The 20,575-nt window shown below is 37.2% G+C and overlaps 1 protein-coding gene across 2 annotated transcripts in view; it reads right to left on the bottom strand.

Annotated features, from left to right (window-relative positions):
- Nucleotides 1-20,575, bottom strand: part of STARD9 (StAR related lipid transfer domain containing 9) — a 99,055-nt gene that overhangs the window by 50,645 nt on the left and 27,835 nt on the right. For both annotated transcript variants that reach the window (XM_086891766.1, XM_086891765.1), the window contains exons 4-7: nucleotides 7,655-7,771; nucleotides 5,682-5,714; nucleotides 5,531-5,592; nucleotides 4,961-5,073 (exon numbers count right to left, since the gene is read on the bottom strand). In XM_086891766.1, the coding sequence (XP_086747892.1) occupies nucleotides 4,961-5,073; nucleotides 5,531-5,592; nucleotides 5,682-5,714; nucleotides 7,655-7,771 (325 nt within the window). The remainder of the gene's footprint in view (nucleotides 1-4,960; nucleotides 5,074-5,530; nucleotides 5,593-5,681; nucleotides 5,715-7,654; nucleotides 7,772-20,575) is intronic.

The following is a 20,575-nucleotide window of genomic DNA, read 5'->3' as shown; positions in this document are numbered from 1 at the left end:
ATGAAGTAAAAAATTCTAGTTCATCCTTCTGATGAAGTGACATTAGTATAAAAAAAGCCTCATACCTTCAAAGATCAGAACTTTTCCATCTGCACAACAATGGTACTTAAAAAACAGTATAACTCTAAATTCCATAATAAATTTTCAGCTATGTCACTGCTTCTACTTGGGTACCAATATTATAAAAAAAAATTTGGCCATTGCTTCTGGATGACAGCTCTGCTCACACAACTAACTGAACCAGGAACCCACCCCTGTGAATATTTACCACTCAGTTCAATAGGCTTTAGCCTGCATCTGGGAATCTTCATGCACTTTTCTCCTCAGAGGGCTTTTTGAAGGATCTCCCCAAATAATGATATGGATCATCTGGCCTTTTCTTGTCTCCTCCTTTCAGTTAATCTTTGGTTCACTTTTACTTTTTTAAAGTCAGTCAAGTTTTTTAAATTTGACTGTATATTTAAGGAGGGGAAAACCCCTAAAGAAATGAAAGGAATCCCACATCCAGAGCCTGCTGTGCTGGAGGGGTGGTCATGACCAAGAGGGGCCCAGCTGAGGGCGGTGTGCTGCTGTGCTGAGGCACTGCTGGCTCCTGGCAAAGTGCAAATTCCAGCACATGCACAAAATTATCCTCAACAGGCTTGTATTCCCCATAAATCCAGTTTAATATGCCTCATCACCAAGGATTATTTATCATCTGTACTGCAGTAACTCTTCAAAAACACCTGAGCTATGAAGCAAGTCTTTGTCACACCACAGCTAGCAAAACACGCCTGTGCAGAATGTTTTATCTCACAGCTGGAATCCAGAGCAGCTTGCTCAGCCTCCACAGATTTAGGTTTGGACTGTTTTACTACAGACCATAAAAGTGTGGGTGAAGGGAAAGTCCTGAAAAAAAAAATTGATTTGGATCAAATAATTTGTCTACTTCTAGAATGTAAGTCAAGACTAATATGAAATTCAACAAGACTGAAATAGGTACTTCTGATATTGTTATGAGTCTATCCTTTCATGATAACAGCTTGCTTAACTCTAAATGAAAGCAAAACGTAGGACAAAGAAGGGATTTCACTTTAGTCCTTTAATAACTGATAAGTATTAAGAAAAAAAAAAATTTTTGGATCACCCACACTTTTAAAATAACCCTAACTCCAGTGTGCGTGCGTGAACACTTGCACACACACAAAGTACAGGATGATTTTCAAATATTTCTTCTGCTCTCTAGTGTCTCTTTACAACACATTAATTCCAGAAGCCATCACATTTTCCATTTGAGAAAGAAGCCCATTATTTTTCCAGCCACACTGGGATCTTCAAAGCTCAGAATATGGAAACTATCATACATTGTTTTCCCAGACCCCTTTTCAGGGTTTTATTTAACTGAATAAAAATACCATTATAAAAAGGAGGCATGGAAGAAATTCTTACCTGCCTACATTTCCCTAAGCACTGGAATTGTGAATCTAGCTGAGAGTTTAAAACAGTTAGCTTTTTAATAAGGTTAATGAAATATTTTAAATGTTGCTTGAAAAGAAACAATTAAGTGTTCTGTTGGTTGCCAGAAAAAGAAAGGTCATTTTCAAGTCCCGTAGAAAGATCAAAACCACTCACTTGTCTAGAAATCTGCCTTGGAGTAGTAAGAAAGGATCTCCCCCCAGAAATCTGTCTCAGAGTAATAAAATAGATTGCATCATTTCCTGATTTAAGAGAGGCCGATTCCTTAACAGTGCAACCATCTGTGAGGGAGAAGTTTGAAACTATTCCAATCCAAAGCACTGAAACACTTCCAGCATTTTAAAGGCTACAATCTCTAAGCCTTTACGTGAAAAAAGGATGGGTTGGAAAACATTTAAAACACTTAGTGTTCAGAGCTGGGACTTTCTGACTGGACTTGCAAATGGAAAATGCATTGCCCACAGCATCTAAGTGTCCTTAAAGGGATCAAGTTTTCTGATTTTCCCCCTGTCTGCACTCTTCATCCACAGCTAGACATACTCTGGATGTCATTGACACCAAACACACAACTAAAAATAATTTACACTGAGGAGCTCCTCATAAGAGCCAGCAAACCTTAAAATTGCTGATTGCTTGCAAGAAGTATGATGCAAATACAGATTCTAATATTTAACTTGCTTGATCTATGGAAAACAATGGAAAATTTATGAGCTTTGCTGATGTTCAGCATTTCATTTCTCCCATACACTAAATTGCTTGGAAGTGAAACACAAACCAAGCTCTCCTAGTACACTTGCTGACAATTTTGATCTTAGCTGTCTAGCTATTGGAATTATTATTCTTGCACACTGATCCTGCACAGAGAGACTACGTATAAAATTGCCAAAGACTACTGCAGCATGTAGAAAATCTTCATTACAGAGCTCAGCAATTTTTGATTACAGCAATACATTAGTGCAGTTCAGAATGGCATCTCTTACCAGAGTTGTGAACCTCTTCACAGAGGCTTTCTTGAATTTGATCTTATTAAAATCAAGCTGACTATACTTCAAACTTGCATTCAAATCACTGCTGCTTATTTTTGATGTGAGCTAATGAATGCAGTTCCATCACACTTTATTAGTCCCACTCCTAAATAGACACTGGAGCTGTCTCAAATAAAGCAACTATAACAGCTCTCAATTGCATAAACTGCAGAGGCAAATTCATTAATATATATTTGCATACGGATGTTGAAAAACAAGAACTATCATCTCTTGCCCTAAGCCACTGACTCATCAGCCTGAAATTACTTCAGTTCACCTGGTCTCACAACAGCATTTAATTGCACCCCATGGTGTCTTCAGCAGAGAAAATATTTCATTTCTCATGCATGTGATCAGTTTAAAAAAAACCAACTTAATCACACTTATCACTGAAAAGGTAAAAGGCTGTCATGATATACAGAGGGAGTGAATAATCTAAAATAAATTATTCAAACTGAATTTGCAAACATTGCCAAAAGTGGCAAACGTTAATCTTTTGCCATTATCTTTTCCTCTTAGTTTAAAAAATCTAATCAACTGGGACCTTTATCAGCATATTTCGGAACTCTAGCATAAAATTGTTCCAGTCAAAAATTTCAGTTGCGTCCAAGTATAAAATCCTTATTCAAAATGAGTAAATAAAAAAAGCACAATAGAAACAAACAAACAAACAAACCCCCCTAACAAACCCCACAACAACAGTGACAAAAGCCACAACAGAATTGAAAAAGAAGTGATAGAATCGGCCTGGAAGTTTCCAGATGAAGACAAAACCGTGACAAAAAGGCAAGCCAGCCCATTGGCAGAAGCTATAACTTTATTTTCTTTTAAAACAGGGAAACTCCATTATATGCAGCCAAAGAATCACTGGAGATATAAGGCCTGAGAAAAGAGATGGAAATTGCCAAGGAAGGAAGCAGTTTAAAGACCCTTTCTTGTGTGGTGAATGAGCAACTGCTAAAAGAAAATAATTAGTATCTGAACAACATCAACAATGAAGTTCTCCAATAAAAAGCAGGTAGAAACAAAATCTTGGAAAGCCCTCAATAAAAGCCAAATGTCTATGAATCTGCTTTTCAAGGAATTATGTTTGCCATACTAATGAGACCATCAATTCATTTATTATTTTCCAAGCCTCCTTTAAACAGGATGCTGATGTGCTGGGAAAGCACAGCTGAAACAACCAGAATGTCTGACAGGGCCCTGTGTACAGGACCATGAAAGTTCAACACTTTGCAAGTGCTGATTTCAAATTTTGAGAGGAGGAACCATGGGTTGTAAGATGTGCTGTGACCTATACAGCAGGTGTCCAAGGAATCAGGCTCCATCCAATCACACAGTCAAGCCACTCTATCTGTTGTCACATCTTCCTTTAATCTCTGGAGGAAGGATAACCAAGTGATGTGCAATGCCGTAATAAAGAAAAACGGAGAAAAGTCAACCAGGGAGAGCAAGAGAAATTCATTGAACAGAGACAAGGACTCTGCTTAGAAGCCAGGACAAATCAGTATTTGCTCTGATGTGCCAGGATCCATAAAATCCTATGTGGTACGCATTTTGTGTGCTAAGTGCACATCCCCTAGGTATTACTACTCCTTTGGTGGCCAGCCAAGCAGTTGCAGATTCAGTGATACTAGAGGCTACTCTGGAATTCTGTCCACTGGATACAAGGCAAGAAGAAAGGAAATGTATGCATTTACTTTCTAAACAAACTCCCATTTTGGAAAACACTCTTCCTTCTGATCTCCACTGTATGATTTTTACATTGGTACGCAGATTTTGAGATGTGATTTTTGCCAACTCTGGGTCAGATACACAGCAATGTAGCTGGGCAAACTTTACTCCAGAAGCCAACTAATTTATGAAATACAATTTAAAACTGTATGAGACCTTGAGGTGAAAGCACCAATCAAGACTGAAAATAAACTGGAAGTAGGAAAACAATGAGAGAGAAGGTAAGAACAAAAGTGAGGAAGGCAACTGAAAAAGCTAACAACTGAAAATCAAGCTTATTAGGTTTTCACTTGGGTGAGATTTTCACTGCTTCTCATGGCCTGCCCTGCAACATCAGTTGAATTGATCTACTTTTTTTTTTTTTTTTAATGTATATTCTGCTGCCAAGGAATGAAATGGGTATGAAGGGACCTTAGGCTGGTCTGGAGAACCCACGTAGAGCTTATGTTGGTAGATTTCTTGATTAAGTTAATATTTCTTTAAAGTAAAATAAAGAAAAATAATATGGCTCCAATATGAGCTATGGCTGGAAAGGCAGACAGTGCATGATATCCAGACAGCAGGATAACAAAGGCAAAGCTTTCAGTATACTACAGGTGATCATACAAGAAGGAAAACATTGGAGAAAAGTATCCCTTGAAGAGCAGAGACAATTACCATCACTGCAGGAACACATGCCAAGATACATGCACACCTGACACGCATTCACCTGCAGTTCTGATGCTGATTGTGAAGCCCACTCTCACCTTGCACATATGGTCCTGTTTCAGGGTGTTCTCGAACTCGAAGTGTGTAGGGTTTCTTTCTGTCTGACTGTTTTAACAGGTCTCGGACGCGCTCGTTATAGATTTCAAGAAAACTGAAAAGGAAAAAAAGGGAAAAGTTAAATTCACTCAACTAAAAACAAAAGGAATAACTGTATACTTAGACAATGTAACTGACTCTTACATAGATTTTTGCACTAGTGGCCTCAAATCCCCAGATTTTCAAACACAGTGCTTTATTAGGTCCAAGGGAATGATGAACAAGACAGGTATGTAGGATCATGGCTCAATTTAGGAGTTATAAAAAGCAAGTAAATTTTCACTGCATTCCTATTTCAGCTGTTTATACAAAAGTGAACAGTCAGCATCCAAAGAACTATTCTTAGATGGAAAACTAAACCCAGTGTTTTCTCATCATTCCTCTGTGTTTTTCCCCTCATTCCAAAACTACCATCTTTTAAGAAAACAGAAACAAAATTAACTAGTTTTTACTTCATTTGATCACAGGAGTATGTTGTTAAAAGCTTCCATATTGTTGTCCAAAACACTTACCTGACCTTTACCCTGCATGATGCCATCTGGTCTGAGTAATCATTCTTCCTTGAAAAGAGACCCTTCACAAATGAGAAGTTTATGTAAATTTAAAATACATTAAGAAAATCTATCTGCTTAAACAAATGCAAGTGAAGAAAAAAAAAAATACCTCACATATACGAGGTGTCAGCCCAATGGATGCCTTCAAATAATAAACAGAAAAAAAATTAAATAATATGTTTTCCAACACTCATGCAAAACCTATTTTTAAACAAAAGTTATAAGAAAATAACAGGTTCATAGTGCAGTAATGGCTGTATAGTGAATTTCAACACAAACAGCAATGGAGTGTAGTTCAGAACAGCATTTCTATCTATACCAAAAGTAATTTTAGAGCAATGTACACAGCATTGATGAGAAGTTCAGAGGCTTGGGTTAAATCTAAAAGCTGTTTGATGTAATGATACTGGATATGTCTGTGACAGAGCTGTTGCAGACTAGATGAAGCCAGGCCAACACTGAAACTAGCTTGATTGCTCATGAATATGTTTGGGTTTTCCTTTTTCTACTTTTATTTCTTCATGCTATGGCATTACAGAGGAGCCTTGGAATAGCTTTATATTCTAGTTTTACAAATTTTGTCTCTCAGAGAGAACAGGATATGGGGCTGTTAACAATACCCAGTCTAGGTGATTTAAATTTCACCCAAAGAGTCTACATATCACTGAAGTAACAGTGTGGTTTTGTGTGATGAATTTTCCTTAGGATGATTGCTCACATTTTAGTGACTCCAGGGCCAAGGCAGCCTGAGAAAGACACCAGGGCTTAGGTAGATTCTGCTTGCTGAATAGCATGAAAGACTCTTTCCAAAAGGCACACTTGAAACTGTGTTAAAAGAATAAAATCCAGGTTCGTCAAGTGGACCACCATGGACAAAAAGTTCTGTTTATACCAGACACTGGAACACTGCTTCACAGTGAGTACATGTTATTAAAAATCAGTTAAAAGCAGTATTGCATAGGAGAAATAAATGATTTTTTAAGCAAGAAATCTCTTAGAAACACAACATCCAGATATTCCCTTGAAAATAATGATATTTTCATGTTGTGGCCATTCTGAATTGCTAAGATTCAAAAATTTTCAAGATAAGGTAATATAAATATCCTAGTTTGCCACCTATTAACCCAAATTTTAACAATTCTTCAGGCTTTTATGGCATAAAACTTGGTTTCACATAAAATTAATAGAGAATCTGGTAAGAATGTAACTAAATCCTATTGTTGATGTCTACTGAGAAAATAAAATTTTAAAAATCCAAACTCTTGTCAAAAGAACAAACTATGTTAGAACAAGCCCCTTATCTTTGGGGTTAAAAACTTTTTGCCCTTATTTTGCCTTAAAAACAGAATCCCATGGATGTAGAAAATACAGGTCCACTTATGTAAACTACTAATTTATTTATTTTTTGTTTTTTAGCAGTATGTTTCACCAACAGCTAAGAATATTCTTGGATAAAAATCGAATTGTCTTCTGTTACACAGAACACAGGAAATCATCAATTGACTCCATCAATCTGAGTAACAAGATTAAAATGCACTTTAGGTGATGCCTGGTAGAAAATCTAAAAATGTAACAGCTTCTGTAAATTTCATTCAAATGCGTGTCAAAACTGTAAGTATTTCCACAGGCCAATATTCCAAGTAATATTGAAGCCTCTTTCAAAAGTTTTACTGTGAATTGCATTCTATTTTATTTGTGAAATTAACTTTATCTCAGCATAGGTCAGATTGCCAAAATATCACATAGGAATGAATGCTTTGTATTACCTTGGGCTACAGTTTCTAAAATCCAGAACTATTCCAGGATATTGATTTTTTTTGTCCTCCAACTCTGTGATAAGATTCATATGTAGTAAGAATATTATCTAAAAATAAATATTCAAGCTACAGCACACTTTCTAATATTTTTACATGATACTCTATTTTTAACTTAAATTTAAAGGCTCTCATTTTATAAATTTAAAAGCTGAATAAAACATGTATAAGCATTGTGTTCAACAAGCACCACAACCACCATTTAAAAATAAAGCAGTGTTTCTGCTAGACATCCTGCCCTAAGTTTAAAATGAGTGGTGTAACTCACAGGTGTTCCCATCATTGTGTAAGTTTTTCCTGAGCCTGTCTGTCCATATGCAAAGAGGCAGATGTTGTATCCTCTAAATGCACCAGACAACACAGAGGTGCCAAGGTCCTGGAACACCTGAAAAGACCAAGAGAAATAAAGCAGACCATGAACAATGTATCTCACTGTGAACACTCTTCATTACCTGCAGATCTTGCTCCTTTAATAACTCCATGGGAACAAGGACCTTCACACATTTGTCTTTCTATTTTATCAGACTCAATGCTGAGTGCTCAGCATTCACTTGTTAGATCTTCCTTAAGATACTAGTGTGTATATATATATACACATATATATATATACACACACTGATATAATGTATATATATATATATATATATATATATATATACACACACCAAGCATAGTGCTGACAAGTAGAAGTAGTGTTAAAGTGCTTCCCTGCCTGCTATCTTTTATTTTATATTCAGACTATGTGAATTCTTGAGGATCTTTCCTACCCTGAGCATTTACAGTTCTCATCATAAACGTGACAGAGAGGTATGATCAAGGCTCTTTGATGCAATTACGTAAATTCAGCATCAGAATTACAGATCAGAAGCAAAGCAAAGCCTAGCCTTGCACTCAGATTTCACCCAAGTAATATTTCTATCTGTCCCACTTGGTCTGTAAGTGACTCCACCAGAGGCTACATGCTTTATCTTCTCCTCACACCAAACACACAGTGACCTGTCTTTTTCTGCTCATTGCATTACAGAGACAGGACCTGATATCACCAAATCCTTGTCAGCCTCTCAGGACTTCCAAAGCTTGCAGTGGTCCTACTGTGGCTGCTAAAGCTGGACCAACACTGCCAAACAACCCATTCAACAAGGTCTGACCAGTTATTCCTTCTGCTTTCCCTGCTCCTTTTTTCTTTTTGATCCACAGGTGACCCACATTGTCACCATGTTCTCAGGACATCAAAGCCTTGCCCCGGACCAGCTCAAAGGACACTTAGTAAGGTTTGCCAGGAAGTGCATTGTGGATCAAAAGGTTCCAGCAGGCAGGCTGCCAACCCCTCTGCACACTTTGGCCTTGCAAAAGAGAGGTTACAAGATTTAATGCTTTTGCAGTTCACATAGAAAGCTGGTCTGTATATATAGAGAGATGCATAGGATTTCACTGTTTAAGTGCTGTGAAATCTCATCCACTGCCAGGTCATTTGCTTCTCCAATGGCCAGATACTAAAACTGATAGAAAAATCAATAGAAAAAAAAAATCACAGATATCATCTCTTTACCTAAACTGCCCAGAAAGCAGATTGAAAATCCTCTCCTGAGACTTTAGTTTTCAGATTATATTTCAACTCAGACTAGGACAAGATGTTAATTTCCAACTGAAGAATTAATAACATTCATATTTGGCAAAATTTGACTACCCCTGTTTGTATTTGAATATGTGGCATGTCAGAGCATCTGCTTCACTAGGATTATCATCTCAAGAAACTTTGCCATTCAAAGCACACAGAGAAAGCCATGAGCAGAACACAGGGATACAAATATAATAGACAAGGGATAAAAAAAAAGATAGAGACAAACCCTTCAGTCACTACTGGAGGCCATTAAGAAACAGAGGTGGAGCTTTGGAGTGGCTGACCTGGACTTCACAGCCAAGAACTTGGAGGGAAAAAAAGAAACAGGAGAATTTGGGATATTTGAGTGGGTCCTGCAAGGCTGTGTAAAACTCACCAAGGAATGTTTAAGGTGAGGGACTTTAATTAGGAGTAGAGTCCAAGCTGATGGTCAAGGGATTCAGGGCAGAGGTGTTTCTGAGCACAGGCACATTTGCTTGTGAGCAGCAAATTGGGCTATCAGGCAGGTAGAAGCCCTGCAGAGAGGTTAAAAGGGCTCAAGGTCCAGGAAAAGTTATTCTCATGTGAATTCTCCAGTGAACTCAGTAGAAGTACCACTAGGATCTATTCCCTACCTGGTTAGCATGTAAATCTTGCAGGTCATCTCTAAGACAGGACACTTAAGTTCAAAGGAGAAAGTTCCTCCTGTGTGAGCACCTCAATGAAATCAGTAGCTGAGAATATGAATATAAGGGGCAGGAGGAAAGAATCTGATCTAAATCTAAAATCTAAAAAGAGGGCAAGAATTAGTTTTGCAGACTGACAGAGGGCCAGAGTCAAGCAGTATAAAGGACTAAGAAATTGCAGGATGAATTATCTTGAAGTAAGGGGAGCAAGGCAATACTGTGCCAATTTCAGAGTATCAACATTGAATAAATTCAGGAATTTTGCATGGCTCATTGTACTAAAAGCAGCTGGAGGACTCCATATCAATTTAGAAACCCATACTTCACATGGCAGAACTGCTTACAACAAGGATAAATGCAGCCTAGAGAAGTATCTTGACTCTGTGATAGTTTCCTCATTAAATGCTGTCCTCCTTTCTGAAGGTTCATAATGCATCTTTGACAGTTAGTAACTGAGCTAAGTATAATAAAAAGAAATCTTCACAGGTGGCAAACTTTCAGGACAGCAACACCAATCGATGTCACCTGGACATTGAAGCTGGTATTTTAGAATAACAGCATTTCAGCTCTTTCTCTGTTGTTGAAACTTTTGTACAACATTGTGCAATTCATTTAACATTTTCATTGCTCAGTTTTCCTACAGATAAAGGACGAATAATGCTATCCATTAGCAGAAGATTGTGGGATGTTCTCACGAGTGTTCATAAAACTCCTTGCAATTTTACATCCATAGCAATTTAAGCCAACCGTGCAAATTATTGGGCATCCCCTCTCTCCAAGAGCGCCTTGGACTCTCGGAAAGAAGAACCTCTAACTCCACACTCTCAGTTAAAGCTGCTACATTTACTCTGTATTAAATACACATAGTTACTCAGATACTTTAATTCAAATATGTCTCAAATCAGAACTTTTTTTAATTAGGTCTTGAGAGAAGACATAATACAAACAAAACTGCATTCTCTGAAAACAACGACATAACCCTAGGATAGTGATGCATTAGAATCTCAAAAAATTATTTACTGAACTTCTAGTAAAAGCTGATTTGTACTGTTTAATTTTTGTTCTTTCTGGTAAATTACTCTCTCTCCTTTTGTGAGGATAAGTTACAATTAATTTAATTGAATACAGCCTCAATTTAGTCAGAAAAGCCTCTTTGTTTTGGTGTACTGCAGAAAAAATGGAGAAGTTGAATCACAGCAATAAATTTATTACTTGCTTAAAAAGGAAGGAGAGTAATTGTAATCAAAGCTTTCTCTAATATCAGAGGCATTAGTCCAAATACCCATTAGCAATAACAGTTGCAGATTATACAAGAAGTCCTCTAATTAATCATTCTGGGCATATGTACTAACATATTTCATGATACAATAGACTGAATCACAGATTTTGCTGATCACGAGGTGAGGGTGGCAGGGAAAAGAAGATTCTTCTGGGATTATTCCAAGTCTCACATTTTAAATGAAACTTCAGGAGGATGAGGTTTTTCAAGGAACACGAGTTGGATATGGTTTCCTGCAGAGAGCACACCATTTGGCTGAGACAAGGCTGTCTTCCCTGCATGGCTGCTCTGTGTGACTGGCACTGCTCACTTTGTTCCGTGCAAGAACGAGCCTTTCAACAGAGCCCTAACTGCCTCTGCCATGTCTTTTCCCTGCACTTGCCCAGCTGTATGTGGTCCATACCCCATGGTGTTCTGTGAAATATTCTACAATTTATCACTTGTCAACAGTCCTAACAGCGGAAAAAAAAACCCATGCCTTTCTGAAAAAGTTGTGAGAAGGCATTAAGACAACTGTCCAATTATCACCATCGAGTTAATCCTATTTAAAACTGAAGACTAGAAAGACTGACTATTTATTTATTTTGAAATACAAATGTATTAGAGGTTAAATGAATGTGCCACTCAGCAAACAGCCTCAGAAACTCTTTAGGAAATCGAAAATTATGAAGTATGAACTGAAGTCAGCATGAAACACAAAGTAAATCCACACCAAAAATTTGCAGTTTGTATCAAGTCACCCCTGACATGAAAATTAGGATTTACTACTCAATTCAAAACAAAACAAAAATTGGTAGAACAAACTGAGATATGGTTTTGGGTTGCTTCTTCAACAATGCTTGAGAATTTTAACCTTTTCCACACAGTCCATTTTTAAAATGATGTATGAGGAATATCAATTGTCTAACCAAAAGATAAAATTTGGAGGAGTCTCGGAGATTTCAAAGAAGGATACGATACCACCTGTCCTAAGAAACAGTGATGAACAAGTGACAAAAGACATTTCTTCTTCCCATTGCATGAATCTTTATAAAGTGAGTTTCACAATACTAAAGTTGTAAAGCTCTTCCTTTTTAGACATTGGAAACGCATTTTGCAATTAGATTTGTGAGTAATAAGCATAACAATCTTTTTCACTACCAGGAGATTTATAAGAGATGAGCAGCAATCTGTTCTGATTCTTTCCCGTTTGGACAGCAGAATCAGAAATCTTCTCTCAGCTCTCCTTCTCTAGCTTAAAAGTCAAAATTTATAGTGGTTTTTTTTACATCTTTCTTAAATAATGACTTTGCAAGGCACTGAAAAATACCTTATTTATTAGCCTGAGATAATGTCACATTTTATCACATTAGACCTGCATGTCTGTGTATAAGTATGGATCAGCAGATAGATGACTATTTTTTTTTTTTTTTGAATATATTTTGTTCTACTGCTAAGAAGTAAAATATGACATGGACCAATTACTCTGCAGAAGTGGAAGAACTTTCAGATTTCTTTTATTAATAGTAATGATTTGAGACTTTAGTTTACATGGAAATTTTTGCTCGGATATTAAAATTGTGAAGCCTTTTGTTTTCAAATTCTTCTTTTTAAAAAGGCCTATTTTTGAAAAAAAAAAAAGTTTTAGCTTATTCTATTTCTCCCAACTACCTGTGCATATTATAAAAACTTTTTTCTTTTATATTCTCTGACTTCTTAGCTATTATCAAACCAATGGCCTGTGGATATTCCCTTGAATCTACAACCTCTCTGTGACACACACTAAGACAGAAAATTGTGTTGGCTGTCAGTTTTTCTTTTATTCCTCCAAAAGGTTGGAGATAATTAAACTGTTCTCTAATGCATGAGATTCAAACTAATGCTACTGACTTTGTAACACAAGGCTCAGTTAATATCAATACCTTTGACTTTTCTTGGAATTACTATGCATTGAATAGATCCACATCTAGCACAGCTGATGACAACAAATACATATTTTACAATGTAAGTGGAAGGGGCTCTCTTTATTCTCTGATAGTGTCCCTCTTACATTAATAAATGCTTTAGTTTTGAAGATAATGGAGTCATTCTATCAGAAATGAAGGTTTGGCAACATAAATTTCTTGAGCATAAAACTTTCCTTCCTTAATCCAATCAGAACATGGATTGCAAGAAGAAAGGAAAAGAAATTGTTTTAAATGACAGTTAATTGACTGTTAAGCTTTGGGGTTTAGTAATTTGGGAAATTGAATGTTTTTCCAAGTCACTCATGCCAAGTCTCAGAGTCACATAAAAAAAAAAATCCAGTAAATTTCCAGGTACAGCATGTAATGCCAAGTTTGCAAATGTAAAAAATGAATATTAATAAATAAACATTTTCTGTCACTTGGGGGTTTTTTCCCCTAAGTAATTTCTGGTAAATAAGACTTCTTTCATTTTGCTTTGAGAACAATGAACAAGCAAGGACCAAAGCAGAGGAAAAGGGAGGGGAAAGCAGAAGGAGGAAGCTACAACATTTATGAGCAACAAATTAACAGAACAGTTTATCAAGTCTTATTTGGACAGCACCCATTTACTTATTGCCAATGTCTGAAATCGTCAATGTATAATAGTCACTCTAGGACACTAAATCCAACTTGGAAACCTCAAATTTCAAGAGAGTTTATTTGGTAAAGGCAAAAAAAAGGAATAAAGAAAGGATTTTTGAATAAATAAAATTTGTACTTATTAAAGGCATAGTCTACAAACATCAACACTGACAACTCACCAAAAGCAATCCAGTTTTACTGCAAAACATTAGGCTAAAGTTAGGATACTAAGATAAATTCCCACAGCTAAAAACCAGGAACAGAATCAAAAGACAATTATCTTCTTGGACAGCACAATTTAAAAATAGCCTTTAAAATATCCCAGTTTAATGAAAATGGAAAAGACTCAGCTGAAGCCAGACACACAGTCAAAAGCTACTTTTGACCACAGAACCAACAAGTCACTTTATAAATGCTGAGAAAACTCAACAGCCTTATTTCCATTAACGATTTGCCTTGCAAACAAGATAAGGGAAAACTTCCTCATCAGTAGGTAGAAAGCTTCAGAGTACCAAGACAACTGCAGCAGACACAGCTACGAAATGAATTAAGTATTAAGGAGGTGCTGTTATGTACTATGCAAACAAAATCACACTCAGGTCAGTGTGTCAATAGGTCAGGGCAGTCTGAGTAACTGCATGAAGTCTAAGAGGCTCCATCCTGCAGGGTCTGTTTGCCACAGCCTCCACTGTGAGCTACAGATATGCTGCATCTTGTATTTCCTCTGTTTTCCTTCCAGAATTTTGCCTCAAGATGTTGCTGTTTGGGTTACAACTAAATTGTATTTAATGACATTGCTGCTACATCTCAAATGTAGCATCCAAGACTCAGATCTAAGGTGAAAAAAAAAATAAATTAATCTAGTAGAATTATATAGAACTAAGCAATTCCTGCCAAAATAAAGAAAACCTTTGTCCCACAACCTTTAAAAACCCCTTAATTAATTTAAATAAAAAGGCAGAAAGAGAATGCAAGGAAGGAATACGTAAAAACAAATCCAGGAGTTTGTTCCAACAATGCAAGGCTTTTTCTGCACGTGTTTTGTCTTAACAAATATTAAACAAGTGTCAGCCGAAGGGCTTTCTGTACATGGTCAGAGAAAGCACAAGCAAAGGGAAGCACATTATGCTGATCAGTTGCTCAGAAGCCTCTACTGTGACATTTGGATTACTTCAGCAACATTACTTCTTGGCTTGAATGGGATAAAGCGGAAGGGAGGAAGGCATCGGTTGGTTAGTTTGGGAACGTTTTTTCTCTCCTAACAAGAGGCCACAGCTTCACAACCAGGATTATTTCTTTTCCTTCTCACTATCCTGCCTTTTCAGTTTCTTTTTCCCAGTCCAACCGGAAGCAGGGCTGTGAAAGGGAAGGCTTCTCTCCAGCTCAAGAAGCTTGGCTCCTGGCAGAGGCATTTGCACCAGAACTTAAGAGACAGTTCTGTTCTTGGCTCTGCCAACAGACTTCCAGTGTGTCTTTAAATCCCTTTGTGCTTTAATTCTCCCACTGAGTGACAACAATGGCTTCTTTGTTCATCTTATCAGGTGTAATTTTTTTTCTAGTGGAAAAACTGTCTGCTCTGTGTGGTAATGGTGGTACACACACACACACACTAAATTTAACAGCGTGAAAGTTCAAGCTTGATTAAGGTATTTAAGAGAAACCATGAAATAAAAGTACTAGAGAAAGTCACAGATAGCATGTGACAAATCTATTGTTCTTCTGGGTGGGGAGAACAGGAGGGAGAATATTGGATTCTGATTAGGCTGAGTAGTAGCTTTACATTCCTGCCATTTTATTGCTGAATTATATAATCATGAAAATACACCTTATTCACTCATTAATCATTAAAAAATAAAATCTCATTGTGGAAAAAAGGAAAAGTCTGTGTTTACCACATCAGTCCAATTTATAAATGTTCTGATAGAACCTGAACTTTTAGAAGTTCTAAACTGCTTCATCACCAAGGGCACAATTCCTCTCTACTTCATTTTTTCTTTTCTTTTTTTATAAAATTGCTGATATTCTGCGGTAGACATTAGCTTGTGTATTTTCATCTACCCGTACAAAGCACATACCTCTCATCTATTTTCCTTTCCAAAAGGGGTTCCTATTGTGTTATCACTGATTTATAGAAGAGAAATTTTAATGTAATAGCCATGTAATCCAAACTCTACAGCATTTGATACTACATCAATATTGATCTAGCTCAGTCCAGCTATATTCATCGTAATAAAGCTTTCTACAGTGGAAAACACCTGACAATTTTTTGGCTTTATTAATGAATACTTTAAGATTCACACACATAATTTTCTGGTTTTGGGGTCTTTAAAACTAGATAAAAACCAGTAAGCATCCTCAGGGAAAGGAAGATTGGATGCAAATGGCTAGCTGCACACAACTTGCAATACTGTCTACAAACCACTTAATGAGAAGATGAGAAACTAAGTGGTTTCATTTCTCTGTCCCAAGAACCTGGGACCAGCTTTGAGTGCTGGGTTGGATGTCAGAGGTATGGATTTAATTTCTGTGCATCTCCAACAACAGAACAGTAACACTGTGACTTAGACCAGTGCCAGCAATACCCCATGAAGGAAAATTTTTCCTGAGTGAATTCTGGGCCAGACCATTCAATAATGGAACCATGGGGGAAGCTAAAATCTTCACCTATTCAAAGTCTAGCAAAGGCTAATGTCACAGCTGGAAAAAGCAACACAATATTCTCTGCAGTCCCACTGTTTACTCCACAGCCAGGTGCTTAAGACATCTCATTCCCATGCCCCAGATATTATTTCATGCCAGAAAAACAATGTAAGTTGTTACTTTAAATGTTCTGATACCATTGTTATCCGTTATCTGTGCCTGAACAACCACTGAAAAGAAAAAAAGAATTAAAAAAGGGCAGAGCAGTTGTACCGATATCCTTCTAAAATGAGCAAAATAAATACTGTGAGAGTTAAGTGGGTTTTTTTTTATACTCAATTATATCTTTCTTGCAATGAAGAGAGCAAGGAATAAATAATGGATTATAATGAAGTTATAAATATCCTGCATTTTCTCCCACCGCCACTAGCTCTTGGCTAAGATCCCAGGTCATTAGCGGATGTCTGTGATTCCATGTGAAAGGAAAATAAAGAAAAAGAACATAAAATCACTAATTCTTTTTGTACAAGACAGCAGAGATAAATACCAATTCTCATCTGTGTCTCTGAAAGTAACTGCTCCTTAATTTAGTGAGAAGGCTGAGGATGGAGATGGAAAAAAGATTGTTCCTTGACTTTATTACCAGGAGATAGAAGAAAAAGGTAGTTTAAATATTTCAGTAATTCAGTAAGGGCTAACAACTGTTTGCAATACTCAGACAAAAGTACAATGACACTACCAAGACAGAATTCTGCTTCTTTTCCCTTCAGCTGGAAATGGGTATTCTCTTTTCATATTAGATCACCAGCTCTTAAGATTACAACACTGGAAAACAATTCTTAAGCCTATAAAATATACTTTCCTAGCAATCAGCTCATTTTTTCACCTTCATACAAGAGACAAAAATAAAGTAAAAATTAAACAAAAGAGATGGCAAGACATTGAAAATCATTATTTATATCAATAATTCTGTCAAAATGCCAGCAGAAATTCTACAAGGCATATTCTGTTCATAAAACAATCAGCAATGACTGCATTTCAATGGTACTCAAACCCAATATAGTCACATCATGCTTCTAGAAGTAAATTTTCTGTGTTTGGCATTATTTAATTTGGGTAGAACATTGGAAGTGCTCATGGAACTCCCTAAGTGCTTGGTCTTTACCTCAGATTTCAGTTTTTTACAATTGCAATGATGAGATTTATTGGAGCCAAACTGTAAGCTGATTCTACACTAAAATATAGACATATATTCTGTTTATAAATTGGGATGTTAAACAAGTTGTAGCAGTATGTTTTGTTAATAAAGCAATGCTTGTCATCTAAAAAAACCCATATGGTGTTACTGCACAGAATTGGTACTTCACTGCAACAGCTTTTTGTTTCAAAGAAATTGCACCTCCATAACTGGGGAGATGAGATGGTTTAAAAGACATTCTATGTTATGTTATGGTTAGGTTATGGTATATGTTTTATATGTGTTATGTTTGCTATATGTTTTATGTGTTATGTGTTATGGGATGTTATGTTACATAGCAGTTGCTTCTACCTCTGTTTCACAGGAAGGAAAAAAAAATCCTCCTAGTTTCAGGCTTAGGACTATATCCATTTTAATCATCAGATTTTTATTTCTGTTGCTTGCTTACTTAAAATAAAGACATAGAAGTACATGCCTTCTGACAGGGACAGTTTTTAGAATATTTGCAGGGCTTATTGGGGGCACCATAAATGGTGTAGAGAACTGGCAGGAGGGCCAGGCCCAGAGAGTGGCAGTCGAGGGAGCTACATCCAGCTGGCAGCCAGTGGCCAGTGCTGTTTTCCTGGGCCCAGTGCTGGGAAGCCAGTCCTGCCTAATGTCTTCAACAGCCTGGCCAAAGGGACTGAGTGCACCCTCAGACAGTTCACAGAGGACACTGAGATGGGTGGGAGTGCTGATCTGCTGGAGGGCAGGAAGGCTCTGCAGGGATCTGGACTGGCTGGATGGATGGACCAGGCCAACAGTGTGAGGTTCAACAAAGTGAAGCATCAGGTCCTACACAACCAACTCACACAGCACTACAGGCTGGGGAAGAGTGGCTGGAAATCTGCCCAGCAGAAAAAGACCTGGGGGTGCTGGTTGACAGCAGCTGAACGTAATCCAGCTATGCCCAGGTGGCCAAGAAGGCCAATGACACCCTGGCCTGTATCAGGAACAGTGTGGCCAGCAGGACCAGGGCAGTGATTGTCCCCCTGTACAAACCCTGTGGGCACCTCTCAGCACAATGGACATTGAGGTGCTGGAGTGGGTCCAGAAAAGGGCAGTGGAGATGGTGAAGGGTCTGGAGTATGTGTCTTATGGTCAGTGGCTGAGGAAGCTGAAGTTGTTTAACCTGAAGAAAAGGAGGCTCAGGGGAGATCTTACTGGTGTGAACAACTACATGGAAGGAGGTTGTGGTGAGGTGTGGGTGAGCCTCTTCTCCCAGCTAACAAGTGACAGGATGAGAGGAAACAGCCTGAAGATGTGCCAGGGAAGGTTTGGATTGGATATCAGGAAAATTTTCTTCACTGAAAAGGTTGCCCAGGGAAGCAGTGGTGTCACCATCCCTGGAAGTATTCAAAAGATATGGGGATGTGGCAGCTGGGGACACGGCCTAGCAATGAACAAGGTGGTGCTGCATTAACGTTTGGACTTAATTATTTTAGAGGTCTTTTCCAGCCCTAATAGTTCTGTAGAACAGCTTGGACCTTTAAAGGTCATCTACTCCACCCACTCTGCAATAAACAGAGAACAGTGACATTTCCACTGAGAAAACTCCTTTACAAAGGTGGGACTAATTTTATGCCTGTGTCTTGAAACACCTACCTGACTGGCCTAAACTAAAAGTGCAGTTGATGTCCACAAAAAGGATGTGAAGGAAAAATCTACACACTTTTATGAATTCAGATATGACTTCAATGTACATTGAGAAGATCAAGAATCACCAGTCAAATCCCCAAAAGCAAATTTCTTGACTTTTAGCTCCTCAAAAATTATTGCAATATTAAAGATTTATGTTTGGTTTCTTTTAGAAAAAAAGAGGATATTTTCTATGGTATGTCCCACAACTTTAAAAAGGAATAAAATAAAAAATGGTTTGGAGCTACATGAAATCCTCTGGAAAAAATGTCCTTTTTAAATGTGTATGGTTTTTAGCAGTTTCCAGGAGAATCCAAGCAACAGCAGGCAATTTAAGGTGACTAATGAATTCATAGATAGAGATTTTGGCATCCTATTCTCAACAATATACTAAGAATGAAGTTTGACAGGGCTGTCGTTCAGTAAATTGTTATTTCTGCTCTTTTGCAAGGTAACTGGGGCTCTGTTCACTTCCAATTTACAAGGAGTGCACATTAACATCCAAAGCTGCCATGAACAGCCAAAGCTCGCCTAACTAGAAATGTTACATTAAAAAAAAAGTGCAGAGTTTCTTTTATTTCAGTTCTCCTACGATCAGAAATTAGAAATTACTGAGACTGGACAGAAATACTGCTTTATTCTGTCCTTCTCTTCCCTGCTCACTGTGTACCACACCAGCCTCAAAATTGGGCAAGACATACTATGAAGATGGTTCAATAGTTCCTTCTATAATTTATTTAACTATCATAAAGCAAAAAGTAAGGTGGCTCATATCACCTGTAAAACTTCTTAAAAGCATTTGTAAAATATGGAAGTATCCAACTATCCCAATGCTCTCATAGAGCAAAAAATAACACAATATATTTTCAAAAATTAAAACATGCAGATCTTCTAAAAATCAGTAAAAAAACTCCAGGCATCAGAACCAGAGAATCTCCATGTCCCAGTTAAGGTCACATACTTGTGAGTCATTACAAGCCTAGCAATAACCAAATCATTGGTATTACCAAAATGAACAAAGACCCCTTGGCAAGCTATAAAAAAACACCATAAATTTCATGATATTATGGCCCATGAAGAAAATATTGGAGTTTCCCTCTGAGACATAGTGTTTTATGGGCTAAAAAAAAAAAATAAAAAGAAAAAGCTTTTAAAATATACAGAGAAACATATTTGATTGTCTTAGAAAACCAGAATTTTTTCCCACTAACTAATAAAATACATGAAAGGTTGTGATACAGAAAAATGAAACAGAATGAAGACTTTTCAACAGCATTAAAAACTCTTGAATATGCATTAAATTTTATTCCTTTTAAAAATTAAGATTTTATGCTATGGAGCACACTAAAATGGCCAAGAAATGAACAATCAATGAGCAGAGGCAGATAGCTAGATGTTCAGAAAACATATTTAGAAAGGATTGAAACACAGGACATTAATGCATTTGCAGGATTTAACTAACTAGCCACCCTTCTACATTCTTTTCAGCTTATTGGTACAATAGTCTATAATGAGGCACCAATTTTATCACCAATTACAATT

This window comes from Cyanistes caeruleus, chromosome 6, assembly GCF_971803275.1.
Source record: "Cyanistes caeruleus chromosome 6, bCyaCae1.hap1.1, whole genome shotgun sequence".
In the NCBI taxonomy this organism is placed as follows: Eukaryota; Metazoa; Chordata; class Aves; order Passeriformes; family Paridae; genus Cyanistes; species Cyanistes caeruleus.
This window is presented reverse-complemented; position numbering and strand designations above follow the sequence as displayed.